We start from the raw sequence: 18,370 nt of genomic DNA on the forward strand, positions 1-18,370 counted from the left end.
ATCATATACTCCGTCTAATCACCTAAGATATCTATAGCTTTTCAAACAAGAAACTCTTATAACTAAGGAAACGGAACTAAAACAACTTTGATTTGATAACCTAAACTCTTATAACTTTGATTTACATATACGTGGGCATTTCAAAAATAACCAATACTCGATCCAATTAGCCCGTTTTCTAGGTCAAATATAAAGTACTCCGTAATTACTTACCCTAAAATTGTAACAAAAAGAAAAAGAAACATCATCATGGCTCTACGCAACATTCTCAATCGTTGTGCCCACAAATTAAAACCGTATCGTCAATTTTCATCATCAACATTAATTTCTAAGAACTTTTACAATTCATCATTGCCAATATTATCAACACCATGGCTAATGCTTCCTCCTGACGTTAAAGACGGTCCGAATGGTCCAACTGATAACTACTTGAATATAATCGACAAATCAATTATCAAGATTGACCGTCCGACAGCACATGGAAGCGTTCCATTCAACACAATGTGTGTGGGGTCGGCGAAAGGGTGGGTTGCATTTGAATGTGATTCGGATGGTAGTCTATTCTTGGCTAACCCTTACGCTACTGAAGCGAGATGTCGCAAGCTACCAGGACCTAGCGCTCCAATATATTCTGAAGGGTTGCACTTTACTCTTGCTGGTGATCCAATGTCAAACAACTTTGCACTTATAATGAGACAAACCGGTTTTCTCCCTTTACTAATAAGCAAGGGAGGTGATTCTGAGCGATGGATCTACGGTGCTAAAATTGATTACAACAATGGATTGCTAAAACGATTAGAGACCGAGTATTCAATATCCCGAATGGCATATAACAGGAAATCAAACACTGTGTATGAATTACACTTGGATGAGAACTCTGGGAAGCTTGAAATTATCTGCTGGTATCCTTTAGGGGATGATGAAAACGGTAAAAAGAAACGGGTTTTGTCTTCGTGTTTGGATCCGAAAGTTGTAAAAAAATATCATGAGTTTGAGTATGAGGATTCAGTTGACCGTAATAATGTCGACAGATACCTAGCGGTAACGGAACAAAATGATCCACGACTGTTCCTAGTCATTAGGCCTACTACAGCTACAGAGAATGGGGTTGGATGCGAGACTAAAGATATCGAATTGTTTGAGATTGACTTAGAGGGAGACGGGAAAGTGGAATGTGTAGAGTCGATAGGTGATCGGGCGCTCTTCTTAGGAGCAAATAGCGATCCGTTTTTCATCTCAACTCGCGATTGTTCAGGGATAAAGTCGAATTGTGTGTATGTTGCTGAGGAACTTGGTTACTATGACTTGGAAACGAAATGTAAAACACCATTTCTTTCTCTTGGGGATCTTGCCAACACTCGTCCTCAAGTTTACTGGGTTGCTCCTCCCTTTTTTGGTTGATGTTTTTCGTTTATTATCTTTCGTCTCAATCATTTGTTCACCGTACCTCACAAGGAATAATGATCGAGATGATTGAGTAATAATCTAAAAGAAATAATTTAGTAATATTTTGGCTATATGGCACTTTGCATTATATTAGTGCCTTGTTTTCTTTCGGTTCTGTTTGCATTTTTAAAATTTGTTCTCATGATTATATTGATGAATCTCAGCACTAGCAAAACAACTACACAATATCTCCGGTGGTATCGAAATTCAATACCAACTTCCAGTGGTACAGTTAGGGCGGAGGAGCCTCTTGACTTCACTCTTCTCTATTTCTTCAGTGGGAGACCAACATATGATTCTTCACATGTAGTATCGTATTTTCCTCTATTTAAAGATTAGATCTTTCAGGATGAAATCATGATTATGTTTTGCAGTGGCTCAAAAATTCATTTAAATAGAAAATTAGGCAGCGGAATGTAGCGATCACGACATTCTCGTCATGGATAATTTTTTTTGTATGTTAAATGTGTATGATATTTCATGAGAGGGGGAGAAGATAATGATGGTGACGATAATTTGGGTTAATTTGCATATAATCCCATAGTTTGAGGTTATGCGCAATTTGCCCCCAAGTAATTTTCAAACGTGCAATTTAACCCCAAACGTTTGAGATTATGTGCAAATTAACCCAAATTTAACTTTCCGGCAATTTTACAACTACTACCACCAGCCCCACCACCATTAAACACTCCCCCACCCCCTATTTCATCCTAACTTTCATATCCCATTCAATCTAGCATCAACTAATAAGCCTTGAGCAAGTAATTCGATCAAAAGCATACAATCACTTAATCTCAAACGATATAGAATACCCAATAATCCAGAAACGCACCATACTACACTTAGTATTGTCCCATATTAATACGGTGTCCCTATCTCTTTTGACTTTCATTTTCCAGAAACACACCTCACCGTTCCCACATAATTTCCGTAACATTTCTTTTAAAAAAAACAATGATAAATTCTGGAGCTTAGTATTACCATCATCAACAAAAAACCTCATATAGTCATATTAGCAACTTGTATTAATAGTACCTGAAAGGAGTTACTCTCCGGATATGGGATAGGAGAGTTAGGATGGGACGTGGGATGGAGGAGTGTTTGATGGTGGTGGGGAGGGTGGTAATAGTTGTAAAATTGCCGGAAAGTTAAATTAGATTGATTTGCACATAATTTAAGACGTTTGAGGGTTAAATTGCTCATTTGAAAACGTTTGGGGGCAAATTGCATATAGCCCCAAACTTTTGGGGGCAATTTACTACTTTTTCCACATAGCCTGTAAAGATGAAGGGGAAGAGTTTCTAATTTATTTTATTGGGCTAATTATGTCAATTAGGCCCATAGGACGGTCTTATGTGATAATACAATGTATATAGGATAGAATATACTCCGTATAATTTTATTCTTTGCAACATCTTATTTTCTAAATTTTCCAAAAAAATCCCTCACAGGAGAAATTCTGCCGGTGCAAACATACAATGGCAGGCATTGCTTTTGCGCGAAGAGCACTAAAGCATATTACCCCCAGGGGCGAAGCCAGAATTCTAAATATGGGGTAGCGAAAAAATATACATCATAATCGTAAAAATAAAGTAAAATTCGTGGCGCGCGAGAAAAAAATTTAAGTAATGATTTCTAATTATGACAATCTAACACGAAAGAAACAAACAATAAACCGCGACAAAAACCTTATATCCAATTTTTCCATATTTTTTTATCTCGTTTCAATAGTTACTGAATGAGAGGATCCCATTATATAAAATACAACTCAATTATTAATATTAAATGATTTTTTTTGTTTATAAAACACACCGTCTTATCACGGTATCTTATCTATAATTCGTGCCCTCTTTTTTATTGCTAAGATCAATCATGCAAATTTTTATTTTCTTAGAAAACTACTAAGGCCAAAAAAATTCAAGTGATTCAATTAAAGAGAAAAAAAGAAGATTCTAGTACTAAACATCAATAATTAGAAAATTTTAGAAAAATAATAATCTTAAAGAGGGATTTTAATGAATTTGTTTGAGATTTTCCACCAATCATATATTATATTAAAGAAGAAACCGTTTGCCACATGTCAAAACTACAAAGAAATGGCCACGTGTCAGCTTATTATGTATGGGCTGCCAAATCAAAGATTTCAAAAGATCATGAAATGATCAATTGACCATCCTTGCGTAAAAATGGAAACAACCTTCAATTAGGTTTTGACCACTATATTTCAAAATCCCGTGATTTTTTATTCTTCTAAATTTGAGCAGTAAATCAATTAAATTAATGGCAAGTTTTAACAAAATTTCCAATTATTTTTGCTCAATTATTTAGTTTCCTTGGAAAATAACGGTAATCAATGTTCCAGTTTTAATGCTTTTAGACTTTCTATCACCTACTTCCTCCGTCCCAGTGATATATTTATACTTGCTTTATTTCTCCCTCGCAAAATAAAGAAAGTGTAAACTGTAAACATATCTCCGCAACAGAGAGAGTAAATTTTTAGCGAGCATATCCACTAAGCGATAGATCAGAGCATAGCAATTATCGTGCATGCTTAGCTTGCAATGTGCACTTATTAGAAGCTATTCATTTTGTAAGGTAACATTTGATCAAATAGACAAATACGATTAGAATACATTATTTGGTATTTGTTAAAATTAGAAACTAATATGAAGGTGAGAAAATTTCATGAAACAATTTCTAATGTTGTGAAATAGATTGTTATATAACAATAAACCATAGTCAGATTTTCAAACAAAACCGTCTTTTGAAAAAAATTATCATAAGACGTATCCATATAACGAGATAATTAATATTGATTAAATTAGTTGGTTTCGCATAGTATTATTATTTTTTTGTATTGCACTATTCAAATATCTCTTGAAATGTACAAGAGCATACTCTTATATGATATCGAGTTCTTAAAGGGTCTATATTAGGTTTAATAATAGGACATGATCACATTAGATTATCGTTTGGTTGAGAAACGAAAAATCTTGATAACATATTATCGTAATTATTCTATCTAGCTAAGAGTTTAGTTGGCGTTTCAATTTTTTTTGTTTCGATTGAACTCTTCAAGCTCAATCGTTCATATTAGAGAAATTTGTTTGCAGACGAATAAATGCTTTACACTTGAATGAAATTGTGATTTACGAACTCAAGGAAAGTAGGAAACAAGTTAATTCAAACGCCAATTTGTAAGCTAATTTTATAACTGTTTAAAATTAAATTAATAGGAAAAAAAAAGATAATAATCTTAATCAACAATAGTGGGTGAAGTACATAAAAGCAATGAGATTTAACATAGGGTAATACTCATATTAATCTCTCCATTTAAATTTATTGTCTGTTCTTCTATATTGGGTGGATTTAAAAAAACACAATAAGACAAAAGATTCGTCGCAAGCTAAGCTTGCGACAGGTCAAGCATGTGGGGTCAAATTTGGAATTAAATCGTGTTTTGTTGAGATTCCGTCTAATCTACACTTTATATCGCAATATTAGGCAAATAAATTTGTTACCTTCGTTTAGGTAAATTTTATTTAAGGAACAAAAATTAGAATTATGTCATTTTTTTTTTCAATTTTTTTTTTTTGTTTATCATATTGTTCATTTTCAATTTGAAAATGTGCATTAGACCCAACAAGGGACTTGATAACTGTTGGGAGCCATTGATTGTGTTGTTTTATTTAGTTTCGCTTCTTCCTTTTTTATAATTTTATATTTATACTTCAAATATTAGAGAATATTAGATAGAATAAGATAATAGGAAAGATGTTATCTATGTTAAATTGTTAATTTATACTCGATAATGTTATTGGTATTTTAGATCAATGTTACTGTTTTACCATCAATGTTCTTTTATAGTAGCACATCTTGATGTATATATACTTCGTATTGAATGCCACGTGTCATAACCAGGTGAAAGACTATATATTAAAATATTATTACCATATATTATCATAATCATATATTATATTTCCCAAATCGTTAATTGTTAAGAATTGTAAATTTACCTCAAATAACAATAATGTGATTTGCGTTATATTTGGTAGATGTAATTTGAATACTATCCTCATTAACTTCAAACAAAGATCTCCCACAAGATTAAGAAAAAAGGGTTCATTTCCAATTAATATTCCAATTAGAAAATTAGCATATTAATTTGGCCAAATTCATACAAAATGATTTGGATTATGATTATTCCAATTATGTCTATTCTCATTAACGTCAAAAAGGGATTCCTTTCCAATGTCAAAATCATTTGTTTATCTTTGATATTCTTGGTGTGAGGTCTTTTAATCAAAGGTACGAGTAAATAAATGAATTGGACTAAAGAGTATATTTCAAGAAATATAACTAACATAGAAATTCAATGACGTAGAAATTCACAACGGTTATGGTTTGTTTTTACCACCATTTTGATACTTCACATTATAAAATGCATAGGGTATTTCTTAAAATGGGGTTAAATAACACCGTACTTGGATGGATCGGACAAGCTTATTATTAATCCCTAGATATTATTCTTTTGTCATATGGATTTTATTTGATCCGTTTTAAGTTTAAGACTAGGTATTAGAATTTAGAACGTAAACATTGATATGTCAACGGGGTACGAAAACCATTTTATACATCTTTATTTAAATGCGTATGAGAACGTAAACATTGATACGTCAACGGGGTAGGAAAATAACATGTGTCGCATTGCAATAGTTCCAATTTGGGTAATAACAATTCGGTAAATAAAATATGAAGTTTCATACTCCCTTGAGTCCTTTCGTCCCGATCATTCATTCGGTTGCCTTTGGTTTGGACACAAATGGCAAGAAAAGAGGAGAGGTCAATTATTAAATATCAAGTTAATCAAATTGAGTGTGGAGTATCAAATTGCTTATCAAAGGCATTCCTAAAATATAAAGGCACACAATTGATTGAGACAACCTAAAATGGAATAAGCAAACAAATGAGTGGGACAAAGGGAGTTTCATATAAGGAGTTAATTATCCATTGTCTTACACAATTCGGGTTCAAATCAAGCTTTGGTCCTAAATTTGGGTGTCAGGTAGGGTTATTCAGATTCGCTCAATTTGGACAAGTCTAAGTTATCTCCGCCGCCTACTTCGACTATTTGCCAATAACTTATCAAAAGTCGAGGAAAAAAATCATAGTATTTCGAATAAAAAAAATCATAGTATCAAAAGTGTATGGGTAGTAGACAAAGTGAAATTTTCTAAAATTTAATAATTTACTAAATCCAAAAAATATGTAAGTTGTTACTTTTAATAATACTTTCCGTTTCCACCCGTGCAGTGCACGGGTTCAAAAACTAGTTAAGAAATATTTAATGAGGTTGATGAGAAAAAGTCGAAAACAATGAAAAAAAGGATGGGTCTGGGTTTCGAACACTTGACTTGCTGCTTGAAATTTTCTTAACCTTACCAGTGGAACGCACACCCTATACTGTCATTTTAGCGCTATTCTTTGTTATTATCCTGTTATTATGACAGTTAGGGTAGCAGGAAATCGATTTCTCAATTATTATTTTTTTGCTCGGGGTAGCGGCGGCCACCCTTTGCCACCGCCTGGCTTCGCCCCTGATTACCCCAATGATCCGTACCAGCACAATAACCGCCACGAGACGGTTCTCAATGATATTACCGCCGACACCGTCACCATGGCTACGAGTATCGACCGATATGAATGCCACATTAGTTCTTGGCTTTGACAATTTCTACAACATTGTAGACAAGAGACTTGTCAAGCTTGACGTGTTAGATGTATATTGTCTCTGTAATCACTTTTTATGCCTTGGATCAAGTCGCGGGACACTTGCATTTATCGGCCAAGGTGGAGGATTTTATGTCGCGTTACCCTACGGTGGTGGAGGATACGAGTGCGCCTGCCATAGCCCGGACTCTTTGACCCGATTTTACACTAAACTCGGCGATCAATACAACGATGTTGTAGCAGTTCTTTGTTATCCCACGAATCACTCAAAAAATCCAAGCCCTGACAACTTCCATGATTTTAATGTTCATTGGCCAAATAGTGGTTGGGCTAGGTACCCTAACCTATTCCACAAAGACGATCCACCTATTGTATATTGTAAGAAGACTAATACGGTTTATAAGCTTTCCTGTTATGGTAATGAACACGGTCCATGGGTTGTTGAACTATGGGATATGTCTGATGACCGTATAAATGTCACTTCTCGGATTAATGTAGCGCTCGATTCTAGTTATGAGATTGAGTCCTTTGACAGGGAGTTGAGGGCGCGGTGTCATCAGGATAGATACTTGGTGTTGACTGGAGACGAGGGTGGGCGAGGAGACCTCGTTTTGTACCTGGTCGTAAGGTACCATAATAGGGAGCTGGGCATTTCGCAGACGCGTGCTGTGGACGTGTTTAGGTTTGATTTGGTCGGGGGGAAGATGAGTTATACGAAAAGGCTTGATCATCACGCCTTTTTCATAGGGCAACGAAGTGACCCCTTTGCGATACCAGTTGAGCAATGTGGTCCTGGTGAGTTAAATCCTGATTCGGTTTATATAGCAGATGATTTAAGGGTGTTTGATTTGAAAGACGGATTCATAACACCTATTCTAGACACAGGGGATCTCTCCATGACACGATTTCAGTCATTATGGATTCGTCCTAGAACACACAAGCAGATTGAAAGTAGTCGGGGAATGCTAGTGTGACTACAGCCCATAGGTCATTTAAATCATTTACTTAATGCTTAATGCTTAATTATCTCTTTTCTGAAATACTCCATTAGAGCATGATTCCATTCAGGTCATCACGGCCATGAAAAATAAAGCCGATGTGAGAAATTCTTTCGGAATTAATTTTAGATGATATTCAGTGATGGTCTTTATTGCTAGTTTGAGTTTTGTTCATCGTCAATCAATCATGTTTGTAATTGTACACAACTTGGCAGAACTCCAAATTAAACTCTTCAACTGCTACAGCATTTGATTTTGAACTGACCCCGAAGCACTTATCGAACCCGCGAAGGTATTAAATTTGCGCAATTTCCCCTCAAACTTCCATTATTCACAAATCCGCGGTTTAATTCACTAATCATTCTGCTTTGATAAAGAGTATAATTAATGTGATCAATAAGAGAATTACGATAAATATCTTTTAAAATGGTTGCTAAAAAAAAAAAAAAAAATACTTCGCATATTCTATCCTATGATCATATTATCACCAAGTATATCTATAGCTTTTCAAACAAGAAACTCTTCTAACCTAAAATTTCGATTGCCAAATATTCACGTGGACATACCGAAAATAACCCGATTAACCTATTTTCGAGGTCTAATATAAACTCCTCGGTAATTAGCCACTTACCCTAAACTGTTAAAAGAATTCATCATGGCTCTACGCAGTATTCTCAATCATTGTGTCCACAAAATAAAACCCTATAGACAATTTTCATCATCAACATTAATTTCTAAAAACTCGTACAAGTCATCTTTGCCAATATTATCAACACCATGGCTTATGCTTCCCCCTGACGTTAAAGACGGTCCGAATGGTCCAACTGATAACTACTTGAATATAATTGACAAATCAATTGTCAAGATTGACCGTCCGACAGCACATGGGAGCGTTCCATTCAACACAGTGTGTGTGGGGTCGGCCAAAGGATGGGTTGCATTCGATTGTGATTCGGATGGTAGTGTATTCCTGGCTAATCCGTACACTGAAGCGCGTTGTCACAAGTTACCAGCGCCTTCCGAGTATTCTATATATAAAGAAGGGTTACATTTTACTTTGGCTGGTGATCCAATGTCAAACAACTTTGAACTTGTACTAGAAGAGAAGGGAGTATTTTATCGTAAATTATTATGTCTAGCGGCGTATAACAGGAAGGCGGACACTTTGTACAAATTACACTTTGAGGATTCCGGGAAACTCCAGCTTATTACCAGTTCGTATCCTTTAGAGGGCGATGAAACCGGGGATAAGAGTCGTGTTTTGTCTTTGTTTTTGGATCGGGAAGTTATAATAAAATATAATGGTGAGGATTCATGGGACAATAGTGTCGAGAAATACCTGGTGGTAATCGAAGGAAATAATCCTAGTCTTTTTCTGGTCATTAGGTATTTAGCTAAAGAGGTCAGGGTTGGATGCGAGACTAAAGATATCAAATTATTTAAGATTGATTTAGAGGACGGAGGAAAATTGGAATGCGTAGAGTCCATAGGTGATCAGGCGCTCTTCTTAGGAAGAAATAGCGAGCCGTTTTTCATTTCAACTCGCGAATGTTCAGGGATCAAGTCGAATTGTGTGTATATTGCTGAGGATCTCGGTTACTATGACTTGGAAACAAAATGCATAACACCATTTCTTTCACTTGGGGATCTTACCAATATTCGTCCTCAAGTTTACTGGATTGCTCCTCCCTCTTTTATTTGATGGTATTCAACCATATACACCCTCCAATTTACTAGTTGTTTACGTTTGATTAAAATACCGAGTATGTTTTGTTTTGCATTGCATTAGTGCCTTGTTTTCTTCGGGTGTGGTTTTCTTAGTTGGCCTTTGGTTTTTTAAAATTTGTTCTGATGATTATATATATAATTGATAGAATTTAAAATTGTCGATTTTTACTACTCGTAATTTTTAATAGAGACAGACGTTGGGGTAATTCACCCCCAAAACAGTTTCGTCTGCTCCTATACAAGCATGTCTTGGCTCGCACAGGTTCGTCTGGTTGCACACTAGGGGATCGAAGGATTTCCGGTCAGATTTGTTATAGGTTGGGTATATAAGGCTCATTGTGGAATGCAAATGTGGACATACATGATTCGCCGCTATTTTTGGTGCGCATTAGACAAACCAGTGAAAAGTTACCCTAGAATAACATGCTTGAAATCAAGAAGGCATAGCCTCAAATCATAAATACTTCATAAAATTACTCTTGAGGAGGCTGAGAACCTTGGGAATTTCGTCAAAGTTTTAATCATTAGACTTTACCCATACTGACAAGTGTTAGAATGGTTTATGTTTTGATAATGTATGAAAGTGAAAATTAGGATGATCCAGAAAAATTAGGATGATAAAAAAAAAATTAGGATTAATTTAGTAAAAAGGTCATTCGTGCCGTGTTCGTGTTTAGAGAACTCAACCCAACCCGACCCAATTAATTATCGTGTCTGGTCATGTCGACCTACTTACATAAATGAGTCATTTAACTTCAACTCATTTAGCTTCAACCCAAACCGTTAATTTCGTGCACAGTTCGTGCCGTGTCAATGTTTGGAAGCTCTAGTTATGAACTTGACCTATTGACCCGATTAAATTGATGACCAGCAAATTATTAAGCTTAATATTAATTAAAATAAAAGTGATTTAATTTTTAATAATTTGATACGTTGGACTTAATAATGGACTAACTAAACTAAATAATGGTAAAAAAAAAAAACTAATTTTAATGGTTCAAAATTAAAGTAATGCGATAAAATAACTAGATCGATCATGACCTGATCCAAAATGACTTGACCCAATAACAACTCGGGCCGAAAAAATAGGCTGACCCGGACCCAATAGGTCTCGACCGAAACTCTACCTGATTGACCCAATTGCCACCTCTACCCATGCCTAAGGTTGATTACGCCCTACTTGTGGGATATTTTCTTTAGGCACTCGTTCGAAAATAATGAATTGGATTATTACGGGTTGTCTATCGGATGTGGGTTAGGCAGGTTATATTTAGCAATCGGACTTTAGGTATTTTTCTTGTTTGCAAAGCTTTAGGTATCTTTTTCCCTTTATCAAAATCTTAAAAGATATTAATACAAATCAAGGCAATTTTCTCGAAAGAATCCTTCAAACCTACAATGGCAAGCATTGCTTTTGCACGAAGAGCACTTAAGCATATTACCTCAATGGCCCGTACCAGCACGACAACCGCCATGAGACGGTTCTCGGCATTACCGCTGTCACCGTCACCATGGCTGCGAGTACCGGCTGATATGGGTGACTCAGAGTTTGTTGAGTTTGACAATTTCTACAACATTGTAGACAAGAGACTTGTCAAGCTTGAAACGCTGGATACATATTGTCCCGGTAGTTTTCACATATTTAACGTTGGATCAAGTCGCGGGTCACTCGCATTTTTTGGCGAAAATGGAAGGGTGTATATCGGGTTTGCCTATACTGGCGGAGGAGACAAGTTAAGCTGCCCCAAATTCGAGCATGACCCCCATTCCTTGACCCGATTTTACACTAGACTCGGCGATCAATTCGGCGATGTTGAAACATTTCTTTGTTATCCCACGTATCACTCCAAAAATCCAACCCCTGACAACTTCCATGATTTTTATGTTTATTGGCCAAATAGTGGTTGGACTAGGTACCCTAACCTATTCCACAAAGACGATCCACCTATCGTATATTGTTTGAAGGCTAAAACCGTTTATAAGCTTTCTTGTTATGGTAATGAACACGGTCCATGGGTTGTTGAACTATGGGATATGTCCGATGATCGTATAAATGTCACTTCTCGGATTAATGTAGTGTTCGATTCTAGTTATGAGATTGGGACCATTGGGAGGGAGTTGAGGGCGCGGTGTCATCAGGATAGATACTTGGTGTTGACTGGAGACGAGGGTGGGCGAGGAGACCCGGTTTTGTACCTAGTTGTAAGGCATCATAACAGGGAGCTAGGCGTTTCTCAGACACGTGCAGTTGATGTGTTTAGGTTTGATTTGGTCGGGAACAAAATGAGTTATACGACAAAGCTTGATAATCACGCTTTCTTCATAGGGAAAAGAAGTGACTCGTTTTCCATACCAGTTGAGCAATGTGGTCCTGGTGGGTTAAAACCCGATTCAGTTTATATAGCAGATGATTTAAGGGTGTTCGATCTGAAAGACGGATCCATAATGCCTATCCTAGACACAGGGGATCTCTTGATGACGCGATTTCAGTCATTATGGATTCCTCCACCATCACACAACCAGGTCATTTAAATCATTTGCTTAAATGCTTAATTATTTCTTTGATTACGGAGTATGTAGTTGTGTTTACACATGACCGATCGACATGGGTACTGTTGCTTTTATTGGACTTTGATTTCTCCTTTATTTCTGTTTTACCATTTGTTTCTTATACTTATCTTTCATCATTTACTATTATATCTGAAACTCCATTGGATTTTCATGGCTGATACTCAATGGATTGATACACAGAAATTACTACTGTACTACTGATTTGAGACGATTTTACACAATTACAATGAAAATTGATCACCAGAAACCGACTTATTTACTTCTTATAATTATCTTGCGTTTCTCATTGTTGTTGGGATTGCAAGGAGAAACGGTTACTGGATCTTTCAGTCGATTTGGGTGACTTTCAGCTCCAAGTCGTGTACAACCACGCTAAGGAGCTAAGACTAATCCTCCATAAGCTTAACCCTTAGGCAAATGAATTAATCAAGGCATTGAAATATGTAGTATTTACTCAACGCTTATCGATTTGAAGTCAATCACTAGTAGAAAAAACACCTATTGCGTCAGTCGATTTACGTCGGTTCTACAAAAACTGACGCAAAAAGTACTTAGTTTTGGCGGGAATCCATTTTTGCCCTATAGTCAAGGTTTTTTCGTCAGTTCTTGAAAAAAACTGACGTATATAATGCATCGGTTCTCAGCAAAACCGACGTATTTGATCAAATACATCAGTTATATTAATAAACCGACTTATTTGATATTAAGTTTTTGCATCAGTTCTACGTGAAACAGATGCAAATAAAAACCATTGCCATACAAGTAAACACCAGTACCTTTCCCATTCATTCCTTCGAAAAACGAATTAACACTCCTTGTACCTTTCCTCTATTCCTTCATTCAATCGACACCACATCACCGCCTCACCGCCTCACCGCCGACCTTCCGCCGACCCACTGACGCCTCGCCCCCGACCTACCGTCGACCCGCTGCCGCCGTCTTACTCTTATACTCATCTAATTCCTAATTTGATATTGGTATGATTTTTACTTAATTTTTTTGTTGGAAGTTCTTTTAATAGGTTTTATTATTGTTGTTTACATACAATTTTGTGTAGTAGTTGATTTGTTAGTATGAATTGAATGTGAATCTAGAATTGTTTTAGGGTTAGGGTTAGGTGAAATTGGGGGTTTTCTATTTTGATTAGTTGGTTTTGGTGGGTTAATTTCTGCTACATTGAAAGAGGAGTTTTTCGTTTGGGCATGAATGATGACACTGTTGTTGTGGTTTCAGATTTTAGTCATTGCATCATTATGTTGTCTGTGAACTGCAATATTCGAGAACGCTCACATAGCAGGCATGAACTCTTGCTTCTCCAATCACAATTTCCTCGCGTCCAAAGCCCTAATTATATCCCTGTTGGTTTAATTTGCTCTTTTTTTCACCGTTATTTTACTTTGATTATTACTTTATTAATTTTTGTAGTTATTACTTTCTTAGTTATGGAATATGCAAGGAGCTCTTACTTTCTTACTTTCTTACTTTGATTTGCCCTAATTATATCCCTGTTGGCATGAACTCTTACTTTCTTACTTTGATTTTAGTCATTGCATTATTATGTTGGTTTTGGTGGGTTAATTTTTGTATGTTCATTTAATTGATTTTTGTTCACTGGTATTTTACAATTAGACAAATTTCACTGTTTGTTTGTCAAATTTCACTTCTTTTTGACATAAAAGTCATTCGATACAATAAATAATCCTAGCATTTACACACTAGCATTTCTATTCCTCAGCTCTATCAAGTATGGTACAAGGGTGTGACAGTACAGTTATGAGTTATGACTGATATTATTAACAATGAATAAGTTATGAGTCTTATCGCTATGACATTCGCAAATTAAATGTACAAAGTTTGCAGGCTAGCAATCTTGTATGGCATGTCGCAACACACATTGGCTTAGGCATCCTATGTTTTTGATATAAAGATCATCTTTCAAATTTTCAACCTCTGCAACACATTGGCTACTGTTTGTGCTGCTGGTGAAATGTTGTTGGCTTGATTGCTGCTGCTGCAGTGACTCCAGTGATAAAAGCAAAAGGCTACGGTTTACTCTATAACCGTAGCCATTTATACTCATTAAAGAATGAAATAAAACCTTATCGGAAATCCCCATTCATTTTTCCTTTTCCAACCTTGTCACTCTCACACACTCTCAACCCTAACGTCCTCACCTCAAAAATCTCTCCGTCTCAATCTATGTAAAACCCCCAGAAATCCCCAATTTCATCCATCAACTGCAGCTGCACTGCAATTGCAATTGCAAACCCTAGTTCATCTCGTTTCTCCCTTTTCCCCTCTTTTTTTTTTATATTCCATCTTAATTAGTTGATTGTTTTCTGTGTTTATGCTACTTTTTCATCAAATCGTTTGAAAAACATCTTCAATCATGGTTAATTTTTCCATTTTTTGATTCAATTTATTTACTAAGAATGTTATGAATTTCGTTTTCTGAGGCATTGTGTTTGCCAGTACCCTGTGAAAAATTTGACGACTACCTAGCTGTCTCTTGGAAAATGTGGATTGGTTCCGCTGCTTTCTTAGCCTTACCTTCGTCAATCTTGGTATTTTTCTCCAGTCAATTGAAGTCTTTTGTTTCTTCTTTTCTATCTATGCACTTTCTCAATTATTACAACTTCATTGTGTTTTATTTCATGGGTTTTGCTAGTTTTGTCTATTACTGCTGTCTTTTTGCTAGTTTTTCCTGTAAATTCTAATGGGTTCTTGTCGTATTTGGGCGAAAAATACCAATTCGTGTTTCATCATTGTTTTCTATGGTTTTAAACTCAACAAACCAATGAATAATTTGTCTTAAGGGTGTTATTTGTGGTTTGCGAATGTTGTGCTTATTTTCAACAAACATTTGAATAATTTTGAAGTCACCACCAGCTATAAAATTGATCATTCCTTTGCATTCGTTAAGCGTTTCATTTTCGAACCTGCGGATTTCTACCTTTCAAAGTTGTCTGCTTTAATCCTAATAATTGCTCTTTTTTGAAGTCGACTGCAGGCTTGAAGTTATGGCTCTCTCCCTCAAACGTTACACTAAATCACGACCAGATTTCGACAGCGGTTTATATTATTTATTGACAGAAAGGTGACTTCTTTAATTTATTCACCAACTTAGTTTTGTAATTGTAGTCTCTTGCAGTAATTTAACAGCGGTCTATATCATTTAGTAATGTTTTTATTATGTAGATCATAGTTTAATCTTGCAATGTAGATGAATACAAGTTGATCTATGTTGCCTTTCTTCAGATTCTGTTGTCAGTTCTTTTCTACATTTATTGCTCAATCTTGTGTTGCTAATCTTGCTTTGTTGGACTGCATAATATACTCCATGTAAAAGTTGACATCTCTTGAGGCCTTAGCACTACATATATCTCACTTCGTGGTTGAAAATCTCTCATTTCCTACATTTTGTCGCCAAATCTTTAGTCTTCAACTCTTTAGTCTTTATATCTTTTCATTTTTTGTTGGTTGACGGATTTGATTACTCAAACTCGTTTACATGGTTTGAATTTTACAATCCTCTTATACAGAAAGATGGCCCTTATTTGTGATGTAAGTAATCTCTCTAGAATGCATGATGCTAGATAAATGCACCCTAAACCTGAATGGTGTTTCTTTTGCTGCCAATCAGATGGTTCGGTCATGGCACATAATTGGACGTCTTGGTTGCTGTAATTCACTAAATATGCAGGTAATAGTTCTATTCAAAATGTAGAAATCCATCTCTCGAGGTAATAGTGTAATACTATTGAACTTTAATTTGGGGTTCTGAAAAGCTAAGGCGGAAATCCACGGATTTCAGAAAAGTTGAGCATTTAGGAAAGACGAATATTTTTTTTTGCATGCCATGTACTATTCCTTTATGCGTTAACATCATTGGCGCGGGCTTGGGAGTTCACCGAACTCTAGATCAATTTTGATTTTTGACAGAGCTGATCTCGAGGTTTCTACAAACTGTCTTAGATCATCTACTGCCGCGTGTGAGACCTGGTCGACCAGCAGTGTTGGTCATCTCCACTCCCTCAAAACCATTCCAAAATATTCATGAGGGGTATACTCATCTTATGTAATTTTCATTGCTTATAATGCTCGTCATTGTGAACATCTCACAGGAGTCATTTAATAAATTAATTGTCATATTGGAATGTATAGGTACTTGATCAATCCAAACATAGAAATAGTAAGATGTTTTGGGACGGAATACGGTGCTGAAGAGCTGAAGAGAAGTGCGCGTTAATTGATGCAAGTGCCGAGTATTATATGCACCTCAAAGGCTCAAAGTAAGACACTGAGACGTAATAGCCAGTTATTGTATATCCTATCCATTGATTGGATGATTTTGAAGTTGTTGGCGAATCTGATCTAACATATCATGCATTTAAATCTCATAGTAATCAGCGAACTTGAACTTCCCCATACAAAATCGAACACACTTAAATTGGCTTGATGAAAATGTTTTTTTTTGTATTAGCCTTGATGAAAATATTTTTTGTATCAGCCTTGATGAAAATATTGCTTGATTTGTGATTATAAGAGGTGACAAGGCTAAAGTGAAGATCAAGGAGTACGAGTTGCTAAGGAAGAATTTAAGTGACACTGGCTGCCTTTGGATTCAATTATCAATATGGCAAGGATACTCTTATGGCTAAGTATGGATTTGAAAGTGGAGTCGTTGATGAAGCATTGTTTTATATTTTTGTTGATAGGTTAGTTGGTTAAAGATCTTTAGGTAATTGACTTTGAATAATCGGTTTGTATAAAGATATTTGTTAATTATCAAATCATCTTTCGTTTGTGGTATTCAGATTGTGAGTTTCATATAATTTCAGTAGCAAATTTTTATATAAAAAAAAGCATTAATAAATTGCGTCGGTTCTTGAAAGAAATGAGAAAAATGAATTGGCCCTAAAACAAAATATCAATTGCATCAGTTATGATAACAAATGACGCAAAAAATAAAGAAAATGCATCGGTTCTATAAAGAACTGATGCAAATGTTGAAGCATTTGCGTCAGTTGTACATACAATTGCGTCAGTTTTTAAAACATAACTGACGCAAATGGTTCTTTTTTGCGTCAGTTTTTAAATACAACTGACGCAAATGGTGAACTTTTTGCGTCAGTTCCACAACTGACGCATAGCAAATACGACCCCTCAATATACGTCAGGCCAAAACTGACGCAAAAGGCCCTATATAACTGACGCAATAGGGGTTTTTTCCATTAGTGAATGTGACGCTAATTGATTAGAAGAAAATTGAGGGAGGGTAAAAGCAACATAATCCACGCTTACCTCTATGAGTAGTTGATTTTGAGAATATCAGTCGCAATTCGAATGAACTGAGGGAAGTCTAAGTAACACGGCGGTCTTCCAAAAGAATCCATCATTCATAATTTTCATATACAAAATCCCTGAACGTATGAAAATGAAATGAACGCAGAGACGACTATCGTCTAAACAAAAGCCTTTCCTTTATCCGTAACTTGTACCAACCAGTTTTTATAAGACAGGATTTGAAGTTACAGAATCAAGACACTTTTCAGAAACTGTTACAGAAATGAATCCATCTTCCTTTTAATTGTAAATGGGCACTTGAGATTATGCAAAGTTTTGACAAAATCGTGAAAATCGTATGTGTACGAGTAAAGTGTGTAGGTGAAATTAAAACCACAATCCTCCACGTAATTTTGTAAAACAGAACATAGACATCCTGGTAAAATAGAAGACATCCTTCAATTCATGTAATTTTGTATTGTCCATTTGCTCGACAAGTATCGAAGCTTAACATATATAGCGTCTTTTCAAAAGTAATACTCCATTTGAGAGCGATTATCTTCAGGTCATCACACCCTTAAATAATAATGCCGCTATGTACAATTCTTCAG

At 35.8% G+C, this 18,370-nt stretch overlaps 1 protein-coding gene and 1 long non-coding RNA gene across 3 annotated transcripts; both read left to right on the forward strand.

Annotated features, from left to right (window-relative positions):
• The first annotated feature begins 244 nt into the window (after nucleotides 1-244).
• Nucleotides 245-9,975, forward strand: LOC141655976 (uncharacterized). Its single transcript, XM_074462952.1, has 2 exons — nucleotides 245-1,539; nucleotides 9,964-9,975. Exon 1 carries the CDS (start codon nucleotides 250-252, stop codon nucleotides 1,399-1,401), a length of 1,152 nt encoding a protein of 383 aa, XP_074319053.1. The 5' UTR covers nucleotides 245-249; the 3' UTR covers nucleotides 1,402-1,539; nucleotides 9,964-9,975.
• A 3,365-nt stretch (nucleotides 9,976-13,340) lies between these two features.
• On the forward strand, nucleotides 13,341-17,277 carry LOC141656998 (uncharacterized). Of its 2 annotated transcripts, XR_012548627.1 has the most exons (7): nucleotides 13,341-13,450; nucleotides 13,899-15,037; nucleotides 15,474-15,570; nucleotides 16,117-16,176; nucleotides 16,416-16,536; nucleotides 16,638-16,765; nucleotides 16,984-17,277. It is a non-coding gene; the product is annotated as an uncharacterized LOC141656998 (long non-coding RNA). The 2 variants fall into 2 exon arrangements; XR_012548629.1 differs by lacking the exon at nucleotides 13,899-15,037 and having other exon boundaries at nucleotides 16,449-16,536.
• Nucleotides 17,278-18,370: the final 1,093 nt, after the last annotated feature.

Source organism: Silene latifolia, chromosome 5 (genome assembly GCF_048544455.1).
Source record: "Silene latifolia isolate original U9 population chromosome 5, ASM4854445v1, whole genome shotgun sequence".
Lineage (NCBI taxonomy): Eukaryota > Viridiplantae > Streptophyta > Magnoliopsida > Caryophyllales > Caryophyllaceae > Silene > Silene latifolia.

Bases quoted from the DNA above. Each gene is read 5' to 3' on its own strand.
- LOC141655976 (XM_074462952.1), top strand. From the start codon at position 250: ATGGCTCTACGCAACATTCTCAATCGTTGTGCCCACAAATTAAAACCG.